Genomic DNA, 19,294 nt, shown 5'->3' with positions numbered 1-19,294 from the left:
TTCCAATTCTCCCTGCTCGGGAGATGCTGGACGGGGCTTGGAAATCGAGGGTCAGTTAAAAGATTATATTTCCTAAGGTTTAATCCACAATTTGCATAATTCTGGACATGAAATACCGTGATAGGATAGAACCTGGATTCAATTACATGTCTCTCATCTACCCTGCAGCTCCACAGAAACCAACAGATACTCTGAATCTCCCCCCTCAGGCATCCCATATATCGCGATACCCTCCAGTCCACTGTTGATCTGATTAGATTTCGTCCTTGAAACCCGTATTTTGTTGCTGTTGGAATAGGTTATCGGAGCGTGAGCCCACCTTGCTATGATGAATGGCTCTCTATGGATAGGATGCAAACTCGGACAGGTTGCAGGTAATTGAAACGTCAGGATACACTTTTCGAACTGATATAGAAAGGAAGAGTATTTTCCACTCAACGGGTTTACCATGCAGGATGTGACATATAGTCTGGCCTTGCTGAGCCAGCATAATAACGAACATGCAAAATCAATCTACTAAACTGAAAAAGGGATGTATATCGGGGGAAAAAAAAGAGAGAAAAACAATGCCGGGAGACCACCAAACACCTGGGAATGCCGCTCAGATAAGAACAAAGGACTCCGTCCCAACCCCGGTCAAAATGCACTGCGAGCAGTCTCAAAAGAAATCCTCCTCTACTAACCATTTCGAGTCCATCGCGTAGGCCACCAAGTCTGCAGCACAACACATGTCGTCGTGTCCGTGTTTGAGGTCCAGCAGATCAAGAACACTTTCCAGCCTTTTTTCAAGAGTCTGTTTGAGTTTTAAGACTCGAGCATGCACGTCCTTCAAGTGAGATTCCTTGATAGAGACGCTCTTGGCCTCGGTCTTTTTCTTCACAGACTCTGCCTCCGTTGATCCGGAACTCGAAAGGCTCCGGTTCAGAGAACGAGGGGCCAGAGCTGTTCGCTGTTGTAAGGCGGGCACATGAGCCGATTCAGGCTGGCGATTCTTCAGGAGATTCTTGAGCAAGAAAACAAGCCAGACGAGATTTGTCCGTGGCACATACTCTGCCCAAATACCGGGCACGTCGGGGACTTTCTCTGTCGATAGCGGGGTACCAGTATACATGGTGTTGCGCATGTACCTATATGTATCTCTCAGGAGCACTTCATCCTCATCCTCGCCAACGGCGTCGAAAATTTGCCTTTTGTCCAAGTCAGACGAGGCGATCTCCACCATGCTTCCGACATTGTTGGCAGGATCTGAAATTTGCAGGTCAGCCCGGGAGAGTGAGTAGTCGATGATTGTTGTTTCCAAAGAGCTATAGCCGAAGCCACTGGCCGAGCGTTGCCGCACTACTTCAAGATCGGTGGGAGGATCCATACTGCCATCTGCTCGATTGGAACGAATGCACACGTTGCCCAGATGGAGATCGCGGTGCTAGTGACAAGTCAATACTCGACCGCCGTGGGCATCCACACCCTTTTCTCTCCGGCTTACCTCAAACATCGCATACTCCTCAGCACGCGCCAGTGCCATCGCCACTCCCCAGAAAATATCATAGATTTGGAAAATCGAACACCACGAAAACTTTTCAAGTTCGTGTCCTGCATCGTCCATCTCAATGATCGCCCACAGCTGCGTTTCAGGGAAGGCTCTCCTGTTCGAAGGATCGGGGTTCCAGCAGTCATTACTCGTCTCCTTGTAATGATCCCATGCGCGTTGAAATAAATCAGGAAAGCGACCCTGAACGACGTGAATTTCCCTAAATCGTGCAAATCCGGGGATCGGGTCCAGGTACTTTAACAACTTCACCTCGGACACGATCTCCTCAACAGACGTATATTTCTTTGAGCCCGGTCCTCGCGGTGCGCAGAGCGGAACGACCTTGAAAACGCCATCCCCATAGGCTCGAAGTCTCGCTAATTTTGACTTGGAAACGGGTGGACGAGAGTCTTGATCTCGCAGATGGAGCTTGTAGACCTCACCGTAGGAGCCCTCGGCAAGTTTGACCACATCGAACATTTTGGCCGAGCGCGACGCCCAGGAGCTGAAATTTTGGACACCTTGAGACGCAATCGGGGATAGAGCTTCCTTAAGAATGGGACGAACGTAAGCGTTGACTTTGGTATCGTGAACCAACCCGGATATCCTTCGGCCAGTCGTTGATGGCTTCTTCCTTCGCGGCGAGTTTGTGTGAGCAGCGGAACGGTCTCGCTGTTGCTGTTTCACCTCGTCGCTTTTAGTACTTGTCTCATGTTCCGAGACTCGAACTTCGACCATCACGTCGTAACCTTCCGGTCTTCGCTGCTGATCTGCGGATGGGAAGTCGCGGGTGGACTTGGACAGAACCGTTGATTTTTTGGACACGATATCCTCTTTATATTGTGTTGGAGAGGCTTCCGTCTTTCTCCGCGTAGGTTGCGTGGGGGTTTCCTTCTTGTCGGACTGGCGGACGTGCCGTTCTGGGGCTGGCTGTTCGTGGATTGTCACTTTGGCAAGCTTCGCCTGAAGAGTCTCGACCGACACCTCGGCGTCTCCAGAGCCCTCCCTACGGTCGATTTGACCATTATCTTCCAACACTGCCCTTGCTGCATTGGTTCGTCGCTTGCCGTATACTTTGCGATGTGCGACTGTTCTGGTAGAGGGCTTTCGAGCCTCCACGATTGTCGCGTGACCCAATGGGGGCGATGATGGCCTAGAGGACATGATCGACAACCCAGAGGAGATGATCATAGAGTGTGTAAGTCAAGATGCTTGGGCTCGGTTGGCTGGGAAGTCAAATGGCGAGGTTGGTATAGAGTCGTTCCAAAAAGAATCAAACCGTGAATACCCAGCGCTCTTGCCGTATTGACTTTTACCCGTAAATGGCCTAGCGCCCTGTTGCCTTGGTAGAGCTCTAGAATATATCACGTGACCAAACTTTGTTTCGATTGTACAACTGCCGGTGCGCTCAGCTGTGTGATCCAATCAGGTCTCTGACACGACGGCAAGAAAGTTTTGACATGTGAATAGTACGAGAGCAGTGCATGCCCAGTCAGCCTTTCTATTTAACATGAGAGGTCTCGCTGAGTCGATACTGTAGCAGGTACCTAATAGTAGACCAGTAGTACCCATACTCACTGTATAATGATCAATGATTTCCACGCGTGGGCAGTGAGGCGCTATACACTTCCCAGTTTCCACTACTGTATTCACATGCAGACAGATCTGGCCGCTCACGTGCTTTCCTTCCATCCAGACGCGTTCCGCTCTTGGAAAGCAGCCGACCCTTCAACGATGACGGGGATCTCGAGCTACGTAATCCGCTGCTCCGACGAGTGCCGTCCAACTTTGCGAATGACGAGCAGGTACCTGTTCCACACAAAACCGTCGCTATCGGCTTTCCAGCTTGAGCTGCGATCGGAAAGGGTCGCGTGTCAGACTCGGTCGCACGGCTCACGCGTTGAGTACCGAAATGTAGAGAGACTGCAGTCGTCTGTATGTACATCGCTGGTCCAATCATGAATGCCGAGTGCTCGGATGCCTACTCTCATCCGTGATGTCCAGAGCAGAACGAGTAGTGTGAAACCATCACCCTCCCTCGGCTTTCCTCCTGAGAGCGTCATCACCTGGAGCCCATCAGCGATGCAGCAAAGGATCGTCGCAAGACGTGCGTCGTACTGCATATAGTTTCGGTCGGGAGTGCATTTGCCTCCTCCAACACTCCACTATGCCACTATGGAGAACAACGCATCGTGGCACAGCCATAGAGAAAAACTTCTGGGGGCCCCGCGGCAAAGACACGATCTTCGGCTTGAAATGATTTTGCTCTCACTGGTGTCCGACTCTCCCGGGTGGGCCAGACCTCTACGCCCAGGGCTTTCCTACCCTCAAGTCTCAAGAAGGTGCTCGCCGTCCACGATAATCCCCGATCGGCACGGCTCTTGACCCTTCTTGACCCTTCTTGACCCGCTTTGAACCGCGTTGCACGAGCTTTTCGGGATCTTTTTGTTTCGAGCCTCGTTCAGGAGTTCCAATCGTCCTCGCAGGATCAGATATCATCGTGTCCCTGGCCCAGCACTTGAAGCGGACCCGTTCCAGACACTAGTGATGCTTCTGGGAATACATCGTAGGCACCCGAACCCCGTAGAGCGATCATGGAACAGCCCTGATCGATATCCCAGTGGACAAGACTTTCGGGGCTGATCGGAAAGTGTGGGCCGCTTGCTCAAAAGTTCGAGAGGAGTGACGTACTCTATGCTTACGTTCGGAGAGGATCCGGGCGCGGCCATCGTCCATGAAAATCGACAGAGACAATACTTACAGATGAGAGTCGGCGCTCGAATATTGGCGTGCAAATGAAAACTCCCATGAGAAAAAGACTGTGACAACCGTGGTGGCTCGAAGGGGATGAATCGTAGAGAGTTCAAGGTGGAATGACCGCGTGTGGTCGGGGCACGCGAGGGCCCTGTGACTGAGACTCTCTCCGTTTGGCTCAGCCTCGGGAGAGGGCGACCCTTTTTTTTTTTTCCTTTTTTCCTTCTTTCAGTTCCACAGCTGCCCTGATCCCCCGGCGGTTCACACTCACACTGCCCGGTCGCTTTCCCTCTGGCACTTTGCCTCCACACCCTCACTTCTCGCATCACTGTGCTTTACTCGCTTTACTCGGTGGTTGCCTCTCGACAAGCTCCATATCCTTCCTCTCGTCTCTCTACCGTGCCTCTCTCCCCGATCGGTCCGCTCTCTCAATGCGCGGGCATGGCGTTCAACTTCAACTGGTCGCCATTAATGGCGGACGCGGGCTTTTACACTCGCGCTCAGGATCTTCTCACAGCCGCTCTGAATAAGTCTCCCAAGCCGCCCATCATCGTCGATGACATTATCGTCACGGAACTCAACCTGGGCTCGATGCCTCCCGACCTGGAGATCTTGGAGATTGGAGACTTGGCCGAAGATCGCTTTCGTGGTATCTTCAAGATGTCTTACTCGGGCGACGCTTTCTTGACCCTCAAAACGCGTGTGCAAGCCAACCCGCTGAATACTTACCTCTTAACCCGACCGTCATTCGCATCTCCCAAACCTCTGGCAGCAGCGTACGTTTTCCCACCCGCCACAGACGATATCCAGCGCAGATCTGGTCGCCATGTTCGGACTCCTGACTGATGAACCCTTTTGACTCGTGCACAGAACTCCGCTCACGATTCCTCTCCAAATCACTCTGTCCGACTTCAAACTATCGGGATTCGTCATTTTGGTGTTTTCAAAGCAAAAAGGTATCACCGTCGTCTTCCGGAATGATCCACTGGAATCGCTCAAGGTCTCGTCCACCTTCGACTCCATTCCCTTCGTGCGCGACTTCCTCCAAAAGGAAATCGAAGCTCAACTCCGCATCTTGTTCATGGACGAGCTGCCCGCCATTATTCACCGGCTATCTCTCCGTCTATGGGTCCCGGAATACCGTACCGGAGAAGAGACCAACGCGGAGACTTCAAAACCGGATTCCGCCAGTGAAGGCCCCGGTCAGGACCCTCTGGCTAGCCCACCACAGGACCCCGTCGATGCCATGGGGCATGCGCTGAATGAATCCGAGATCGCATCCTTATCGCTGGATTCCGCGGTGGAGACTCATCACTTGTTTTCGCAAAAGAACCTCCTCCGTCTCGCGGCCCTGACCGATTCGCAGCGCACACTCTCCCTATTCACTCCCTCCATCCAGGAAGTCGTCTACCGTGCGTGGACAGCGCCGGTCGACTCCAGCGATGCCGCTGCTAGCATTGCGTCTCCCCGCAGCCCGACCCTCTCCCGTGTTCACTCGCAAATTGGCAGCATGGCGTCATCAGTCCACGAGACATCCAGTGTCATTTCTTCTCAGACTCGTCCCACCCTGTCGTCGACTCACTCATTCAACAGCTACGGGTTGAGTCTAGGAACTGGACGCCATTCGAAGGCTCATGCCAGGAAGCGGAAGAAGCGAGTGGTCGATTTGCGACGCCCCAAGACGACTGACGACGCCATGAGCGTGAGCGACGACGGTACCATGACCGAATCCACTGGCCCACCATCCATTTACTCCGCGCCCCTGCCAATGGTGAACGAACAGCCCGACGATCCTGTGACGCCCCCTCTGTCTCCCGAGACCGACTCTCACCTACCGATGATCCCGGAGCGATACCGATCAAGCATCTCCCGCCCGAGCCTGCGTCGCACTACCTTGACCGCGCAGAGCGAAGAACCTTCCTACTCCGTCGAGACTATTCGTCCGTCGAGAGCCAATGATGTGGAGGCTACCCCTCGTGGCACTACGACAACTGCTGTGCATTTCAACGAAAAGGCCGAGGCGGGGGCCTCATCGGCTGCAGCCCGGCCACCACTACCCTCTACCATGCTTCACTTGAGCCAGGACGAAAAGCCCACTGGTAGCTCTGTGGATCAACTCTTGGTCGAACGCCTCGCTGGCGAAATCGCCCGTCGTATGCGCGAAGAGAAGCTCATGACGGGCAATCCCTGCAGCAACTTTTGGGCTCGTTCCCAAGACGACTCTCCGCCTCCGGCGTATGGTCATTGATTTGTCGAGGGCAGTGGCCTCGCCGCTCCCTTTGATGGTCTATTCTTCTTTTTTCTCGAGCAAGCCTCGAGGATTTTAATGCCCGCTACGACTTGAACTTTTGTAATTTCGGCAGTATCGGCTGCCCCCCGCTGCTTCACTTTCTTTTTCTCTCGCGTTGTTTCAGCGGCATGTACCAAAAAGAATTGTATCAAAATGTTTTGGGGCCCTTTCGGATCTTCTTGGCGTTTTATGGGATCTCTTTTCCCTGTGTGTGTTTTTCATTGTCCTTTTTGCGTGCGTTTTTGCGGGATACCACCAGTGGATTTCGGATTAGTCGCTGGATTTGGGGCTGAAGCTTGGTCATACACGGACAGTGAATTTGGAAATGGAACAATTGGAATCTCCCTCTCCTTGATATTCTGGCTATCATTGCTTTAGATTGTAAGGACCTTTTTTTGTTTTGTTTTCGCTTCCGGTGTGAGATGAATCGGATGGGTTCACTACTTCTCCTTTTTTGGTGTGCAAAAAGCCGGTCCCGTGATCGAGCTGGCCGAGGTGCCGGTGGCTGTTGACGCCCGGTTCGCCAGTTCGCAAGCAGCCGCGTAAAACTGCCCACCCCGGGGATTTCGTGGGGGCCGCTAACAGCCCAGCTTCCAGCTCCGCACTCCGTTTCTTCCCACACCTCCTTTCCTTTCCATCTTGTCCTCGTGTGGTCTCAACTTGCAACAATGGCAGGTGTCTTCAAGAACGTGTTCGGCTCTCAGCCGTCGGGAGCTGCCAATGCAGATGATGGTAAGTGCCTTCGAACCGGTGACATCGTCCATCAATTGGAATGACCCAGGCCACTGTCGATCAATTCCAGTCCTTTTAACACCGGCTTCTTCTCTCTCTTTAGACTTTGCCGACTTTGTTGAGGCTCCGAATCCATCACCCGCGTCGCTGGTCGCCGACACGACGACCATCCCAGCACTGAACACGCAAGGTGCCACGCCATACACAAAATGGTATCGGGTCTGGGAGCGCACTTCGCCGAGCGACTTCATGCAGGAGGCTCTGATCATGCCGTTTATCCTAGTGGTCGTGCTGTTCCATCTGTGGGGTACTCGCGCCAACCGTCGCCGCGCTCGCGATTGGGCCAAAGCGCATATTCCGGCTCTGCAGAAGGAATTTGCTGTCGTCGGCTTCGATGGCATTTCCCGATCAGCTCCCGATGAGATCACCGTGGAGCTGTCCAACCCAGAGAAGCTGCTGAAGGAGAAGTCTGGCCATGAGTTCGCCGCCTACGCGACTGGTCGTCAGAATGTCGCCTTTGTGGATGTCGCTCTGACCATGCCCAAGCGGTACAACCCTATCACCTATATTATGGAGTACGTCTTCAGCTTCTTTTTCGAGAGCTGGGAGGCTCCCGCCGAGAAGTACGAGGCCCTCATGTACGCCTTCGATGGCAAGGAGAAGGACCTGGTGCCCGTTCTTGGCAAGGACACTTCGTCTGTCAAGGTTTCCAATTCGACCTATGATGGCTTCATCTGGGCCGTGGTGCACAAGAGTCACATGCGCAAGTTCCGCACTGACCGTTACGACGCTTCCATCACTTTCTCCAAGGACCACTCCAAGCTTCCTTCATGGGTCACCGTCATGAGCGAGAGCGCTGAGATCACCGAGGCGCTGCTCACTCCCGACCTGATTCAGGCTATTGAGCAGGCTGGAAACAACTTTGAGTTTTTGATTGTGACCGATCAGCCCGTGGATAAGCCCCTCAAGTAAGAACTTCTCATGTGTCGCGCGCAATTTCTGACACTCCAGTTGCTGATCAAGTATGTTGCACAGGATCAACGAGACCATCCCCAAGAAGCGCGTTCAGCTCTCCGTCAACCTCACCTCTGATTACTCATCGACTCTTCCGCTGTTCAACCAGTTCCTGCGGTTCGCTGACAAGCTTGTCGCTGTGGCTCACTGGCGCCCGGAGGTGATGCGCAAGATCCGAAGCGTTCGCGATGAAGAGATCAAGAAGCTCCGTCGTGCCGAAGAGGAAGAGAAGGCCGAGGAGCGTAAGCTGGCCGCGGAGAAGATCAAGAAGGAGGAGCGCGAACGTCTGCTCCGTGGAATGACTGCCGAAGAGCAGCGCAAGTACCTTGACCGAGAAAGTCAGAAGGAGCAGCGCAAGTCCATGAAGAAGCACACGCGCAAGGGCTAGACTCGGCCCGCGCCCAAGCTCCGACGAGAACTGATGAGCACGGTTCGAGAACAAGAGAAGGAGGATGACCGCCACTGCAAGAAAGACGCGGGAGGACGCACGGTTGGTGGAGAATTTTCATTAGCTTCTTTTTCCGGGCACTTCACTGGTTGACGAAAGGCAAAAACAGGCGGCGAGAAGTGATTTGCTCTGGCCATGGTCTTTGGAGACCTTTGTATTGCTGTGGGTGTATTTTATATTCCTTTTTTTTTTGAAGAGATAGGGTGGCTATGCGTTTTTGATACAACACTCCCTCGGGGTGGAAATGCTAATCGAACATGATAACGTCTCAACAATGCTCTTTTCCGGAACTTTTGGTCTGTCACCTCACAGGAAAGAAGTTTCTCCTTGCAGACAGTTCCTTCCAGACGCTGAAAAGCCCGTACTTGCCTTGCCATTTCCATTACACAGTACTCTGGTCGTGATGTACGGCCACCTCTCTCACCGTAGCCAACCGTGTCCATCTCTACAACACGCTCCGACTCCATCCTCAAGTCTTAGCTCATTTCCTTCCGTCCCAGCATTCGATTCCACATATTCGTACATCAACCAATCCTCGACCATGCAGCACTTCCTCATCTCATTTCTCGCCATCACCTCCGCGGCAACGCTATCCTCTGCGGTCCCCATCCTTTCCATAGCTCCGTCACCACAATCCATTCTTACTGCACGACCTCTGCCTACCCGCAGGGAAACCCAACTTCCCTACGGCAAGGTCATTGATCGCTGCATCGTCTCCGGAACAATCGCCCTAGCCTTTGACGATGGCCCCTACATCTACACAGAGCACGTCCTCGATCTGTTCGCCGAGGCCGACGTGCACGCAACGTTCTTTCTCAATGGTGACTGGAAGGGAAATATCTACGACTATTCTCATGTGATGAATCGGACTTTGGCAGAAGGACACCAGATTGGATCTCACTCGTACGGGCTTCCCGTTCCTCCTTTTGTCTTTGGCACAAACATATCATTCTTGAGGCCTTTTATTTCTTTCCTTTTTTCTTATTCTTTTCTCCTTACTCTTCCTGTTTGCCTCTTGTGACAATACTGACCATTCTCGCAGATGGAGCCATCTCAACCTCACCACTGTGCCCTATCAGACCATCCTCTCAGAGATGTATCACTTGGAGCAGGCCTTCTCAGACATCCTTGGTTTCATCCCAACGTATACGCGGACCCCCTGGCTGCACGTGAACGACCTCGTGCTCTCCGCCATGGCAGATCTGCAGTATCACGTCATCGGCGCGAGTATTTTCACCGACGACAAGACGAACGATGCTTCCGATCGAACGGGGCGGAGTTTGGAGATGTTCCGCGAGGGATTGAAGCAGGGTGGGAGTATTCTGCTTGCGCACGATTCGCAAAAGTATACGGCAGAGAAGTTGGTGGGGGACATGATTCAGGAGGTGAAGAGGCGGAAATTACATGGTAAGAGAATTTGATTCCGACGTGGAGATTCTCTTTGGTTCGATGAGATTGATGCTAATGATTTTTTGTCCTTCTCGCGCTTTTTCCGTGTTTAGCCGTCACTATTGGTGAATGCCTGGGTCATCCGCGGGAGCTTTGGTACAGAGAGCGTTGAGTGGGTTCGTGTCCAGGCGTGGGAGATTGAATCACGGTTGAATGTCGCAAGTCGTGAGGTACTCGTCCGGTGAGAGTTTGGTACAGTTTCGAACGGGATCGGAGTTGGGCTGAGTGGTGTGATTATTGTTATGAGATTCCCTATTCTTAGAAATGGAGCAGAGTTGTCGCTTTTTGGATCCCTCCTCGGTAGTAGATGGAATTGTCGAAAGGGCAGAGAAATAGCCACTTTTCCTGATTTTCCCTCTGTGAAATTCGGAAGGTGAAGGTTATTGTTTCTGCACGAGTCCTACTCGGTGGAGGGATTCGGGTGTTCTACCTAAATGAATGGGATCTACTGAGAAACAGAGGATGGAGCACGGTGGGTTTCTTAGATTGAGAAAGGGAACTGAGATGGCGTTCAGGTTGGGGTTTGCGGTATTCTACTAATCGGACTGTGCGATGAAGTCATCAAAGTCAGGTACCAGGTAGTAACTGCGCGGGTTTGAAATGGATCAATATGGATGATGATCCCTGTCCGGGTGTGGTGGGCGTGTACTGAATGGATAGCTATCGAATATACGCGCGATGCTGGTCTCGGCTGGGAATAGGCTCACTGGTGCTCTTGCCAAGGTCATGCATCTATGAACATAGAAGTAGCTAGTAGCTAGTATTCCAGGCGCAGGTACATGGTTTCCAATTCATGAAGACTTGATTGATTTTTTTTCCGAATGGACTGTGCATTCCAGAGTTGATGCGTCGTCATACTTTCTCCGGGCATTAGTGCTGACTCGACAAAGACGGTTGAAGCTGGTTGATCAATCTCCGGCAGGAGTCAAGAGTCAGAGTCTAACAGTTGAGCGCAGTGGCTTGAATCTTTGAGACGTGCCGGTACGATGAGCGGAGATCGGAGATCGGCAATGGAGCCTCATGGCGATGTGTTACTCAGACAGGTATATTATCGACAGTCACTCATCCGGATTCGAGGAAGCTTTGTCAGTATTTGACCACCCAAGTGATCATGAGAGGCATTTACCCTGCAAGTACTCTGAGCGGTGTGGAAAGGCTGTCTGGTACTGGAGTCTTACTATTTACAGCATGTACCTGCGTCGGAATCTCAACCCCTTCACCAGACCACACGGTCAAGTCCGTTTCACCCACGAAGTTCATTGGCCGTAATTTCCACACTTGCAATTTCGCCAGTTAGCAACCCGTGCCACGGCCTGCGGTCATAGGACCAGAGTCCACGAGGCTTGGATCTACAGAAGCTGTTCATTGGATGGCTCATCTCACCACTTCTCTCCTTTCCTTTTTCTTTTCGTATGATGAGACTACCGGTGGCGGTATGTTTTAGGCGTCAAGGGAGGGAAGAAAGGCCCTTCAGCTGTCCAGTTGATCCACTTCAGCCGCCGATGGTCCTCGTTCAGACTGGGGAGCGCACTTGGAGACTCGCGACTGGCGACTCCGTGTCAGTCCCTCAAGTTTTTGGGCCTTGCAGAATAGAGTTTTTTGTTTTCTTCTTTCTTTTCGTTTGGTCTTTTTTCCCCCCAGTGTTACTGTTCCACTGCCTCGAATCGGTTGGTCAGAACGGGATGTCGCAGCGGTTTTATCTTCCGAGACTAAACAGGAGTGATCGGCAAGCTTGGGGGAATTAAAAAACCAGACCAACAACAGCAAAATAAAAAATCTTGGTCTGGATAATAATTTCCTCCAGAGATACCTATGTTGACCCAATTGCTTATTACTACTCTATTTCACACTAAATAAAGTATCGTCTATAGAGTGTCTCTCGGACGAGTGCAGGATATTGTCAGCCAAGTAGAAGTAGGCAGAACTCTCGTGCCGTTAGGGTTCTAGACTCTCGGCCAAGCTGCGAGTCTGAAAATAGTCAGGGGCAGTGCCTCCGACAAGCCGACAGTTCGACAGTCCGACAGTCCGACACATCACTTGTTTACCCGATTCGGTAAGCTCTCGTCTCAAACGCCTCTCTTCTCCCCTTTGGGATCAACACGAGCACCGCCTCTCTTGTCTCTCCACCAATTTTGAGGCGCTTTCCCTCACGCCCCACCGGTCATGATTATGACCATGATGATTCTCTTCTCTCGCCCTTTCATTTAAGCTCGTCACCTTTCACTTGTTTTGACGATTTGGTCGTTTCACGCTCTCTCTGTCTCTCTCTCTCTCTCTCTCTCTCTCTCTCTCGCTCTCTCTCTTCTTCAAATCTATACATTCGTTCTTCTTCAAAAATCCACGTCGTTCTCCATTCGACTCTGTTCTACCACCTTTCTACTCTCCATTACCCCCCTTTTTCCAGTCTCCATCATGCAGTCCAAGTTCCTCGCTGCCCTTCTCTTCTCCGCCACCGCACTGGCAGCTCCCCAGTCCGGTAGCATCTCTTCCGATGACATGGGAATTCTCGACTCCATCCCTAACTCCATCTTGACCGTCCTCGAGACCGCCATTCCGGTCTCCTGGGCCCAGGACATGATGGACCCTGCCTTCCAGAGCTCCGTCATGTCCGAGGTGGCCGCTGGCACGATGCCCGCCTGGTACAGCTCCCTGCCCGACAGTGTCAAAGCCTGGGCCACCTCTCCCGGTAACGCTCTGCTGAGCGACTTCGCCGAGGCCACCGCCACCGCCGCGGCCATGGCCTCGGACATCTCCACGGCAGTCACTGGCATGGCGACCGCGGTCGCGGCGGCCGAGTCCACTGCTGCGGCGGCCGTCAGCAGTGCCGTCTCTTCGGCCAACGCCGAGGTCAGCTCCGCCGTGGCGTCTGCTTCGTCGGCGGTCTCTGCCGCGGTGTCGTCCGCTCATGCGTCGGCGACTTCGACCGGCGGTGCTCCCATTGCGACTGGCGGGGTGGCCATGAGCATGGTGGGCGCTGCTGGTATTTTGGGCCTGGCTCTTGCTCTGTAGAGGAGCAGGCACTGACGAGTGATCATGGTGAATGACGACCAAGTCCTGGGGCGAAGGGAGGAAAGGGAGAAAACGGGCCCTTTTGTTTTTGTTTTTCTTTTAAAACCAAATCAATCTGATTCAAGTGATACACCAACTGTTTTTTCCTTTTTATTTAATTTTATTTTATTATTATTTTTTTTACTGTGAGATGATCTCTTCTGAATACTTGATGCCATCAACCTTGAACAAATACACGATGATCTTTTTATCTTTCTTCTCTTCTGGTTTCTGTTCGTCTTCCAGGTTTATTCTTCCAGTATTATGAGCTGGGTAACCGTTTGACTGCACAACCTGTGGCCCCGTTATAGAATCTTTAATTACTATGGATGAAGATGATATTTGGGCAGCTCATTAGTACCTCGGGACCTTGAGAGTAGAAAGTACAGGTATTTGAAGTAAAACATGCCATCTATCGACCATCCAAAACCAGAGCCCACGTTGGCACGACCAGACCTTTTTTGAACCCCCATCTCTCTATCAAACATGTTCCAGGCCACCATTCACAGTTGACTCTCCAGCCTCGCTCCCCAAAATCCCCCTTTGACAACCCTTCTTCCTCCTCCTCTACACCTCCTCACCTTCATCCAGCCTTTACCCGAAAAACCACCAAATCCCTCACACTTGGCACCATCCACTCCGCCCTCGCCCCTCCCACCAAGGTCTCCACCTCCTCAAAGCCCGACTTCTGCAACACGCGGATCGACGCACGATTCTGCGTATCCACTTTGGCCTCGATGCAGCGCGCCTCGGGCCGAAGGCCAAAGTAGTGCGGGATAAAAGCGGCCACGGCCTCGGTCGCGTAGCCGTGGCCCCAGGCGCTGGGATGGAATAAGTAGCCGAGTTCGGGAACGGGGTTGTCGTTGTGGATGCCGATGATGCCGATGACTTTTTGATCAAGGGGGGCGGTTTGAGTGGGTTGTGATGGAAGAGGATGATGTGCGGGTTGGGTGGGAGTTGGATTTGGATTTGGATTGGTGCTGATGCTGGTATTGGGTGGACATGTGTCGGTGGATGGGGAAAGTGAACGGATAAAGACGCCGTAGTTGATGATTCCTGGTCGATCGGGGTCGGGTAGAATGCCGGTCATTCGGATTTTGGTTTCATCGATGGAGGGGGAGATGCCTCGTGAGCTGTAGATTGATCACACGGGTGGTGGTTAGTTACTAAGTCAGTACATAGCAATGGATGACTGCGATTACGGAGGCTGTCGAGTACACGGGCAGGAAAACTGGGATGGAGTAGGTAATTTTCAACCGTTTCAGTCCATCATCTATTCGTATACCGGCATTCCAACTCTTGTCAAGTCCAGATGATAGCCTGGGCACTGGGCATCTGATGTAGGTGTGCGGTAGAGAGAGAGAGAGAGAGAGAGAGAGAGAGAGAGAGAGAGAGAGAGAGAGAGAGAGAGAGAGGAGAGAGAGAAAGATGATAGAAAAACAACATATCCATGTAGATTCGCGAGACATACCTCCATTGCGTGGTATCCGGATCTGACCAGATCTCATGGAAGCCCTCTAGATGAGCCAAATCAATCGGTTCGAGTCGGAGACGTGCTGTCTCCATTGTACGTATGATTTGTGGAGATTGGTTGACGTGATCGATATAGCGTTGAGTTTTGGATTCTTTCCTTTTTTCCTCTTGTTTTTTTTGTGGTGGTATAATGTGTGTGTATGCAGATTTAACCCGCAGATGAATTGTCAGGTGGAAAAATCAAAACAAAGTAAGATATGAACAAATGTCGGAATACCTCCGTAGGTGAAATGTAAAACAAATAAAAAAGAAGGGCGTAGCTTTTCGAAAGAATCCAACGCGGAACAAAACAACCTTGACGGGTGGAACAGAACAGGTAAGATTTAAATATGCATAATGTACTGCATACGTTCTGTGCTACCATGAAGCTTTGTACAGTTCGAGTTCCAACTGGATCGTGGGGCGAGGGAAAAAAAGAAAAAAAAAACCTTTCCCCAACGATTTTGATTGGATCCTTGGATCCAAGAAATGGCTTCCACTTGCCCTTTTTCTTTTTCCCCCACGTGTGTGCACTGCTTTTTCCCCCGTTTTCCGTCACAATCAAAAGCTAGTCTACCTTCCACCGCACACTTTTAGTGCTGACTCGACACTGTTGAGTACTCAGTATGAAGTGTAGTACGGTAGAATCAATGTGCTGTCGAGTGAGACTTGATTTACTTAGGTGACCCAAGGTACAAGCGGGCAGAGTGCGTGTACCTAGAGATGAAAAGCTTCAGAGGGAGCAGTCGCAGGAGCTCCTACCTCTTCGATGAACGTAATCGACTCTTTATTCAAGAGCCGTTCGGGTGCATGGAATTCCATACCACAGAAACCCGTAGAATATGGCTTGGCAGATGGATGTGGAGTGACGGGGAATGAAGAGACTGTAGATTCCGTACGGGGTTTGACGGCGCAAGTCGTATCTGTTTTTGATCTCTTCGCGTGGGGTTCAATCTCGATGGAAGGGATGGAGGGAGGGAGGCTTTTATTTTTATTCTTATTTTCTTTCTCTCTTTTCTGTAGGAGAAACTCTTCGGGGTTGTTTAATCTGAACAGGGTGAATATCTATTGAATCTGTGATTAGGTACAATGTTGGTACGGACTTGGTTCAGGAGTGGAATCCTTGAATGATGGAGACCGGCGAAGAATAGAAGCAGTTCGGACAGGCACTGATAAGTTCAGATCGCTGCCACGCCTGCCACGAGGACGTAAATTGCAGATATTTCCACAGGCTTGTGGTTGACATAGACTTTAATTCAAGTAGGAGTCAACAGAGGATGTATGTGACTAGTGAAATTGATGTATCTCCTTTGTTCCTATGCCTTCTAGGAGCTCCGAAAGACGTACTCGATCAGACGGGGACCAAAGAACTCCCTGGTAGTGAGTCTACCTTATATAACCGTTATACAAGTCGGGAGTTATACTCATCCCAGTCAACGGTTGTCCAAGCTCCATTCCGTCCTGGTCACTCGGTGCTTTTGATCCGTCAAAAAAACGTGTATCAACAGATTGGCGTATGAATCGAATCTCACAATATCTATAAGACTGACCTTTCCCGTCTAGGTCAAGCGCTCGATCATCTTCTAGGCTCATCCAGATGAGGCTTGGAAGTTCCGCTGGAAAATGCCGCATCCCTGCTGTAGAGTAACTTCAATTTTGTACTGATTACATTAGATCCACATCTCCATCCAGAGACCTAGGGTGGCAGGCGGAAATGGGGCTAAGTATCTGCATCGAGGCGCTTATCTCTAGATGATCTGATGGGCAGGCAAAGCCGACAGTGTCACCTACACACCATGAGATTTGCCCTAAGTGCGACCGCCTCAAGACACTCCAACAGAGCAGAGGAATTGGTGGCGAGGAGTATCCAAGTAGCTTCCTGATCTTGGCAAATGAATGGACTTGGTGTGGAAGACGAGGGGGGAAGAAAAGGATAGAGGAGAACCCCCTGTTCTCCATGTTAACTCCATGTATACTGATTGGAGCTGGAAGAATGTCGAGGAAATGGCGCTTTTTAATCTATTTTCCCGCCGTCTCTGCATGCTAGGATTAAGTAGTCCCGTAGCGTGCGCCCCGACAGGATGTTTGCGAGGTGTTAGTGTACTACATAGTTCCAAAGCGACGGGACACGGGGTCTATCGGGTAATGTAGGCTTGAATTGAAAAGCTTCTGGAAAGGTATCCTAGTTGATGGGTTAACTTTCCGAATCATTGATTGAGCAATGGATTGTCTATGACCTCTATTCAAGTGAGATCTGAGCTGTAGTCATATTGTCCATGAATCTAGTAGGGGTCAAATCCACCTTCCATGCGTACAACTCATCCATCAAAAACCCAATCCATCACAGTCTTATCTACCACGTCATACCCAGGCGCGTACCATGTATTCCTCCACCACTCTCTCCAGCTTCCAAATCGCGCGAGTCATACGGCAATGCAGGATTCTCTTTATTTCTCCGGGCACACCGATTGTTTCCTGCGCCCGGCCAAGACTCCTGTCAGTCCAACTGTAGCTAGCGCCAGCCGCTAGCCGCCCGGAGAGACTTCTCGAGGGTAAGCAAGAGACAAGCTCTTCCGGCCAAGTAGCCAAGGAGAGTGTCGGCTGACTCGGCCGTTCGAGTGGTTCCAGCGGGTGCCTCTTGGCTCTTTGTTCCACTTCCACCTGAGCACCGATGCGGGCACGCAAAGAGGGCACGAATCATATCGAATCCATCCGAACATATTCAACCGGATCAGAATGGCAGCTGATGGCCCCGGTGATAAAATACCTCATCTCCGTGCTTGCGATGCGGATACACCGTCGGAACTGGAGGGTTGCGCTATTTTGTGGTCAAAGGAAATCTGCGGCTACCCTGTCAACTATCCCAATTCTACTATTTTAACAGAATCCATCTCAACCTTCTATCCCCATTTTTGACCATCTGAATATCACCCTTTCTTTCGCTTTCGAGCAATCTTATTCCTCACCTCCCATAGACCGATCATTAGCACCTGCTCTTCCTCCTCCTTTCAATCAGTCCCCCAAGCAACCCCCCCCAAGCAACCCCCCCCCAAGCAACCCCCCCCCAAGCAACCCCCCCCCCCCCCCCCCCCTCATCCATAGCATCTCCCGTCTCAATGTCATACACCTCCTACTCGGAGGCGCGCATGTCGCTGCACTCCAAGGCCTCGCATTCCAAACCGCGCAAATCCATGCGCGCTCCCGTGCGTGAAATCGCCTTCCGACCCGAATCCATCGCCGCCGCCAAAACCACGCTCGTCCTACGACCACACGGCAACGCCGCCTCCAATGCCGCCTACCTCATCACCACCGAGGACCACATTCCCGTATACACGGTCTCAGGTCGCAAATCCGGAGACCGCGTCTGTCGTGAATTCTACGACCCGTCGGGACTACCGCTCTTCGAGCTGCACACCAAGACGATGCTGGGCCGACCGTTGTCGTGGTTCATCACGATGCCCGGGGGCGGATCGGATATGAAGATTGCAGAGGGCCAGCCGCGCTGGGCGGGGACGCAGAAGTCGATGGTGTTTTCGTTTCGAAATATGGCGGCGGTGGATAATAAGAGGGAGGAGGAGAAGAATATGAGTTTGCTGGTGACGTCGACTGGACAGGTAATGGCGCGGTACGATATTATTGATGGGGATCGGAGAATTGCTGGGGTGAATGAGAGTATTCATCATAACGAGACGCTGGCTTTGATGCCGCAGTCTCGGCGCAAGAGTCTTCGACCGGCAATGGATTTGACGGTGGTGCCGGGAGTAGATACTTTGTTGGTAAGTTGCAGCTTTGGTAGAAATGAGGGTGGAGAGACTTTTGGCTCTCTTTCTCTCTCTCTTTCTCTCTTTCTCTCTCTCTCTCTCTGTCTGTATGTCTGGTACTAACGAGTGAAACTAGATCGCGGCAATTGCAGTCATCATGTTTGAGTGGACGTATGGTGCGGAGTGAACTCGCTGCGAGCGATGTATGTTGTACAAGACATGTATGAATGACTGTGTAGCTCGGAAAGATTTCCGCTCATCTCGTTACTTATCAATTTCTTGAAAATTCACCGGTAGTTTCCCTTGGTCTACAATGTCAAATGTCATGCCGCGTTGGAGGTTGAGATCGGGAGCTGAAAGAGTCCTGTCTGTACGAGAAAGACCTATCGGGTTTCGTGGCTTTCTCAAAAGACGGAGCAATTTCCATCGACAGCCTGGGCCCGAATGCGAAAAGACCTTCTCCCAATGCTACAAGTTCAGATGACAAATGCATATCATTTATTCTCAGCACCGTCGAGCCAAGCTGAGACATAGACAGAGCTGATATCTCCCGGGTGGAGCGTGGAGATTGACTCTATTCGGCCGACCCGACGAACTCGATCAATCAGATGGGGACCAAAGAGGCTGAAAGCTGAGAAAACCCGCGGAGCCCATCTAGACTACCGTGCCTTTCTGCTCACCAGTCTTGCAGTGTCGCGGTGATTTCCATCGGCACTGCACGGCAGACTGGTGATGTTGCCGTCTTTTGCCCCGCCACA

The 19,294-nt window shown here is 51.6% G+C and overlaps 7 protein-coding genes across 7 annotated transcripts; 5 read left to right on the top strand and 2 right to left on the bottom strand.

The window, feature by feature from the left end:
- Positions 1-658: 658 nt before the first annotated feature.
- Positions 659-2,719, bottom strand: POX_e06494 (uncharacterized protein; the record flags this gene model as incomplete). The annotated part of the gene is made up of 2 exons (XM_050115315.1): positions 659-1,423; positions 1,484-2,719. The coding sequence occupies 2 exons, from the start codon at positions 2,717-2,719 to the stop codon at positions 659-661; spliced, it is 2,001 nt and encodes a 666-aa protein (XP_049967775.1).
- Positions 2,720-4,723: 2,004 nt separating this feature from the next.
- POX_e06493 (Mitochondrial distribution and morphology protein 34-2) lies at positions 4,724-6,530 on the top strand (the record flags this gene model as incomplete). The annotated part of the gene is made up of 2 exons (XM_050115314.1): positions 4,724-5,058; positions 5,153-6,530. The coding sequence occupies 2 exons, from the start codon at positions 4,724-4,726 to the stop codon at positions 6,528-6,530; spliced, it is 1,713 nt and encodes a 570-aa protein (XP_049967774.1).
- A 710-nt stretch (positions 6,531-7,240) lies between these two features.
- On the top strand, positions 7,241-8,706 carry POX_e06492 (uncharacterized protein; the record flags this gene model as incomplete). The annotated part of the gene is made up of 3 exons (XM_050115313.1): positions 7,241-7,304; positions 7,408-8,272; positions 8,340-8,706. The coding sequence occupies 3 exons, from the start codon at positions 7,241-7,243 to the stop codon at positions 8,704-8,706; spliced, it is 1,296 nt and encodes a 431-aa protein (XP_049967773.1).
- Positions 8,707-9,307: 601 nt separating this feature from the next.
- POX_e06491 (putative peptidoglycan-N-acetylglucosamine deacetylase) lies at positions 9,308-10,187 on the top strand (the record flags this gene model as incomplete). Its single annotated transcript, XM_050115312.1, has 2 exons — positions 9,308-9,669; positions 9,809-10,187. 2 exons carry the CDS (start codon positions 9,308-9,310, stop codon positions 10,185-10,187), a joined length of 741 nt encoding a protein of 246 aa, XP_049967772.1.
- A 2,440-nt stretch (positions 10,188-12,627) lies between these two features.
- On the top strand, positions 12,628-13,224 carry POX_e06490 (uncharacterized protein; the record flags this gene model as incomplete). The annotated part of the gene is made up of 1 exon (XM_050115311.1): positions 12,628-13,224. The coding sequence occupies one exon, from the start codon at positions 12,628-12,630 to the stop codon at positions 13,222-13,224; it is 597 nt and encodes a 198-aa protein (XP_049967771.1).
- A 622-nt stretch (positions 13,225-13,846) lies between these two features.
- Positions 13,847-14,829, bottom strand: POX_e06489 (uncharacterized protein; the record flags this gene model as incomplete). The annotated part of the gene is made up of 2 exons (XM_050115310.1): positions 13,847-14,396; positions 14,735-14,829. The coding sequence occupies 2 exons, from the start codon at positions 14,827-14,829 to the stop codon at positions 13,847-13,849; spliced, it is 645 nt and encodes a 214-aa protein (XP_049967770.1).
- A 3,062-nt stretch (positions 14,830-17,891) lies between these two features.
- On the top strand, positions 17,892-18,723 carry POX_e06488 (uncharacterized protein; the record flags this gene model as incomplete). Its single annotated transcript, XM_050115309.1, has 2 exons — positions 17,892-18,551; positions 18,673-18,723. 2 exons carry the CDS (start codon positions 17,892-17,894, stop codon positions 18,721-18,723), a joined length of 711 nt encoding a protein of 236 aa, XP_049967769.1.
- Between the last annotated feature and the right edge of the window lie 571 nt (positions 18,724-19,294).

This window comes from Penicillium oxalicum, chromosome V (genome assembly GCF_001723175.1).
Source record: "Penicillium oxalicum strain HP7-1 chromosome V, whole genome shotgun sequence".
NCBI lineage: Eukaryota > Fungi > Ascomycota > Eurotiomycetes > Eurotiales > Aspergillaceae > Penicillium > Penicillium oxalicum.
This window is presented reverse-complemented; position numbering and strand designations above follow the sequence as displayed.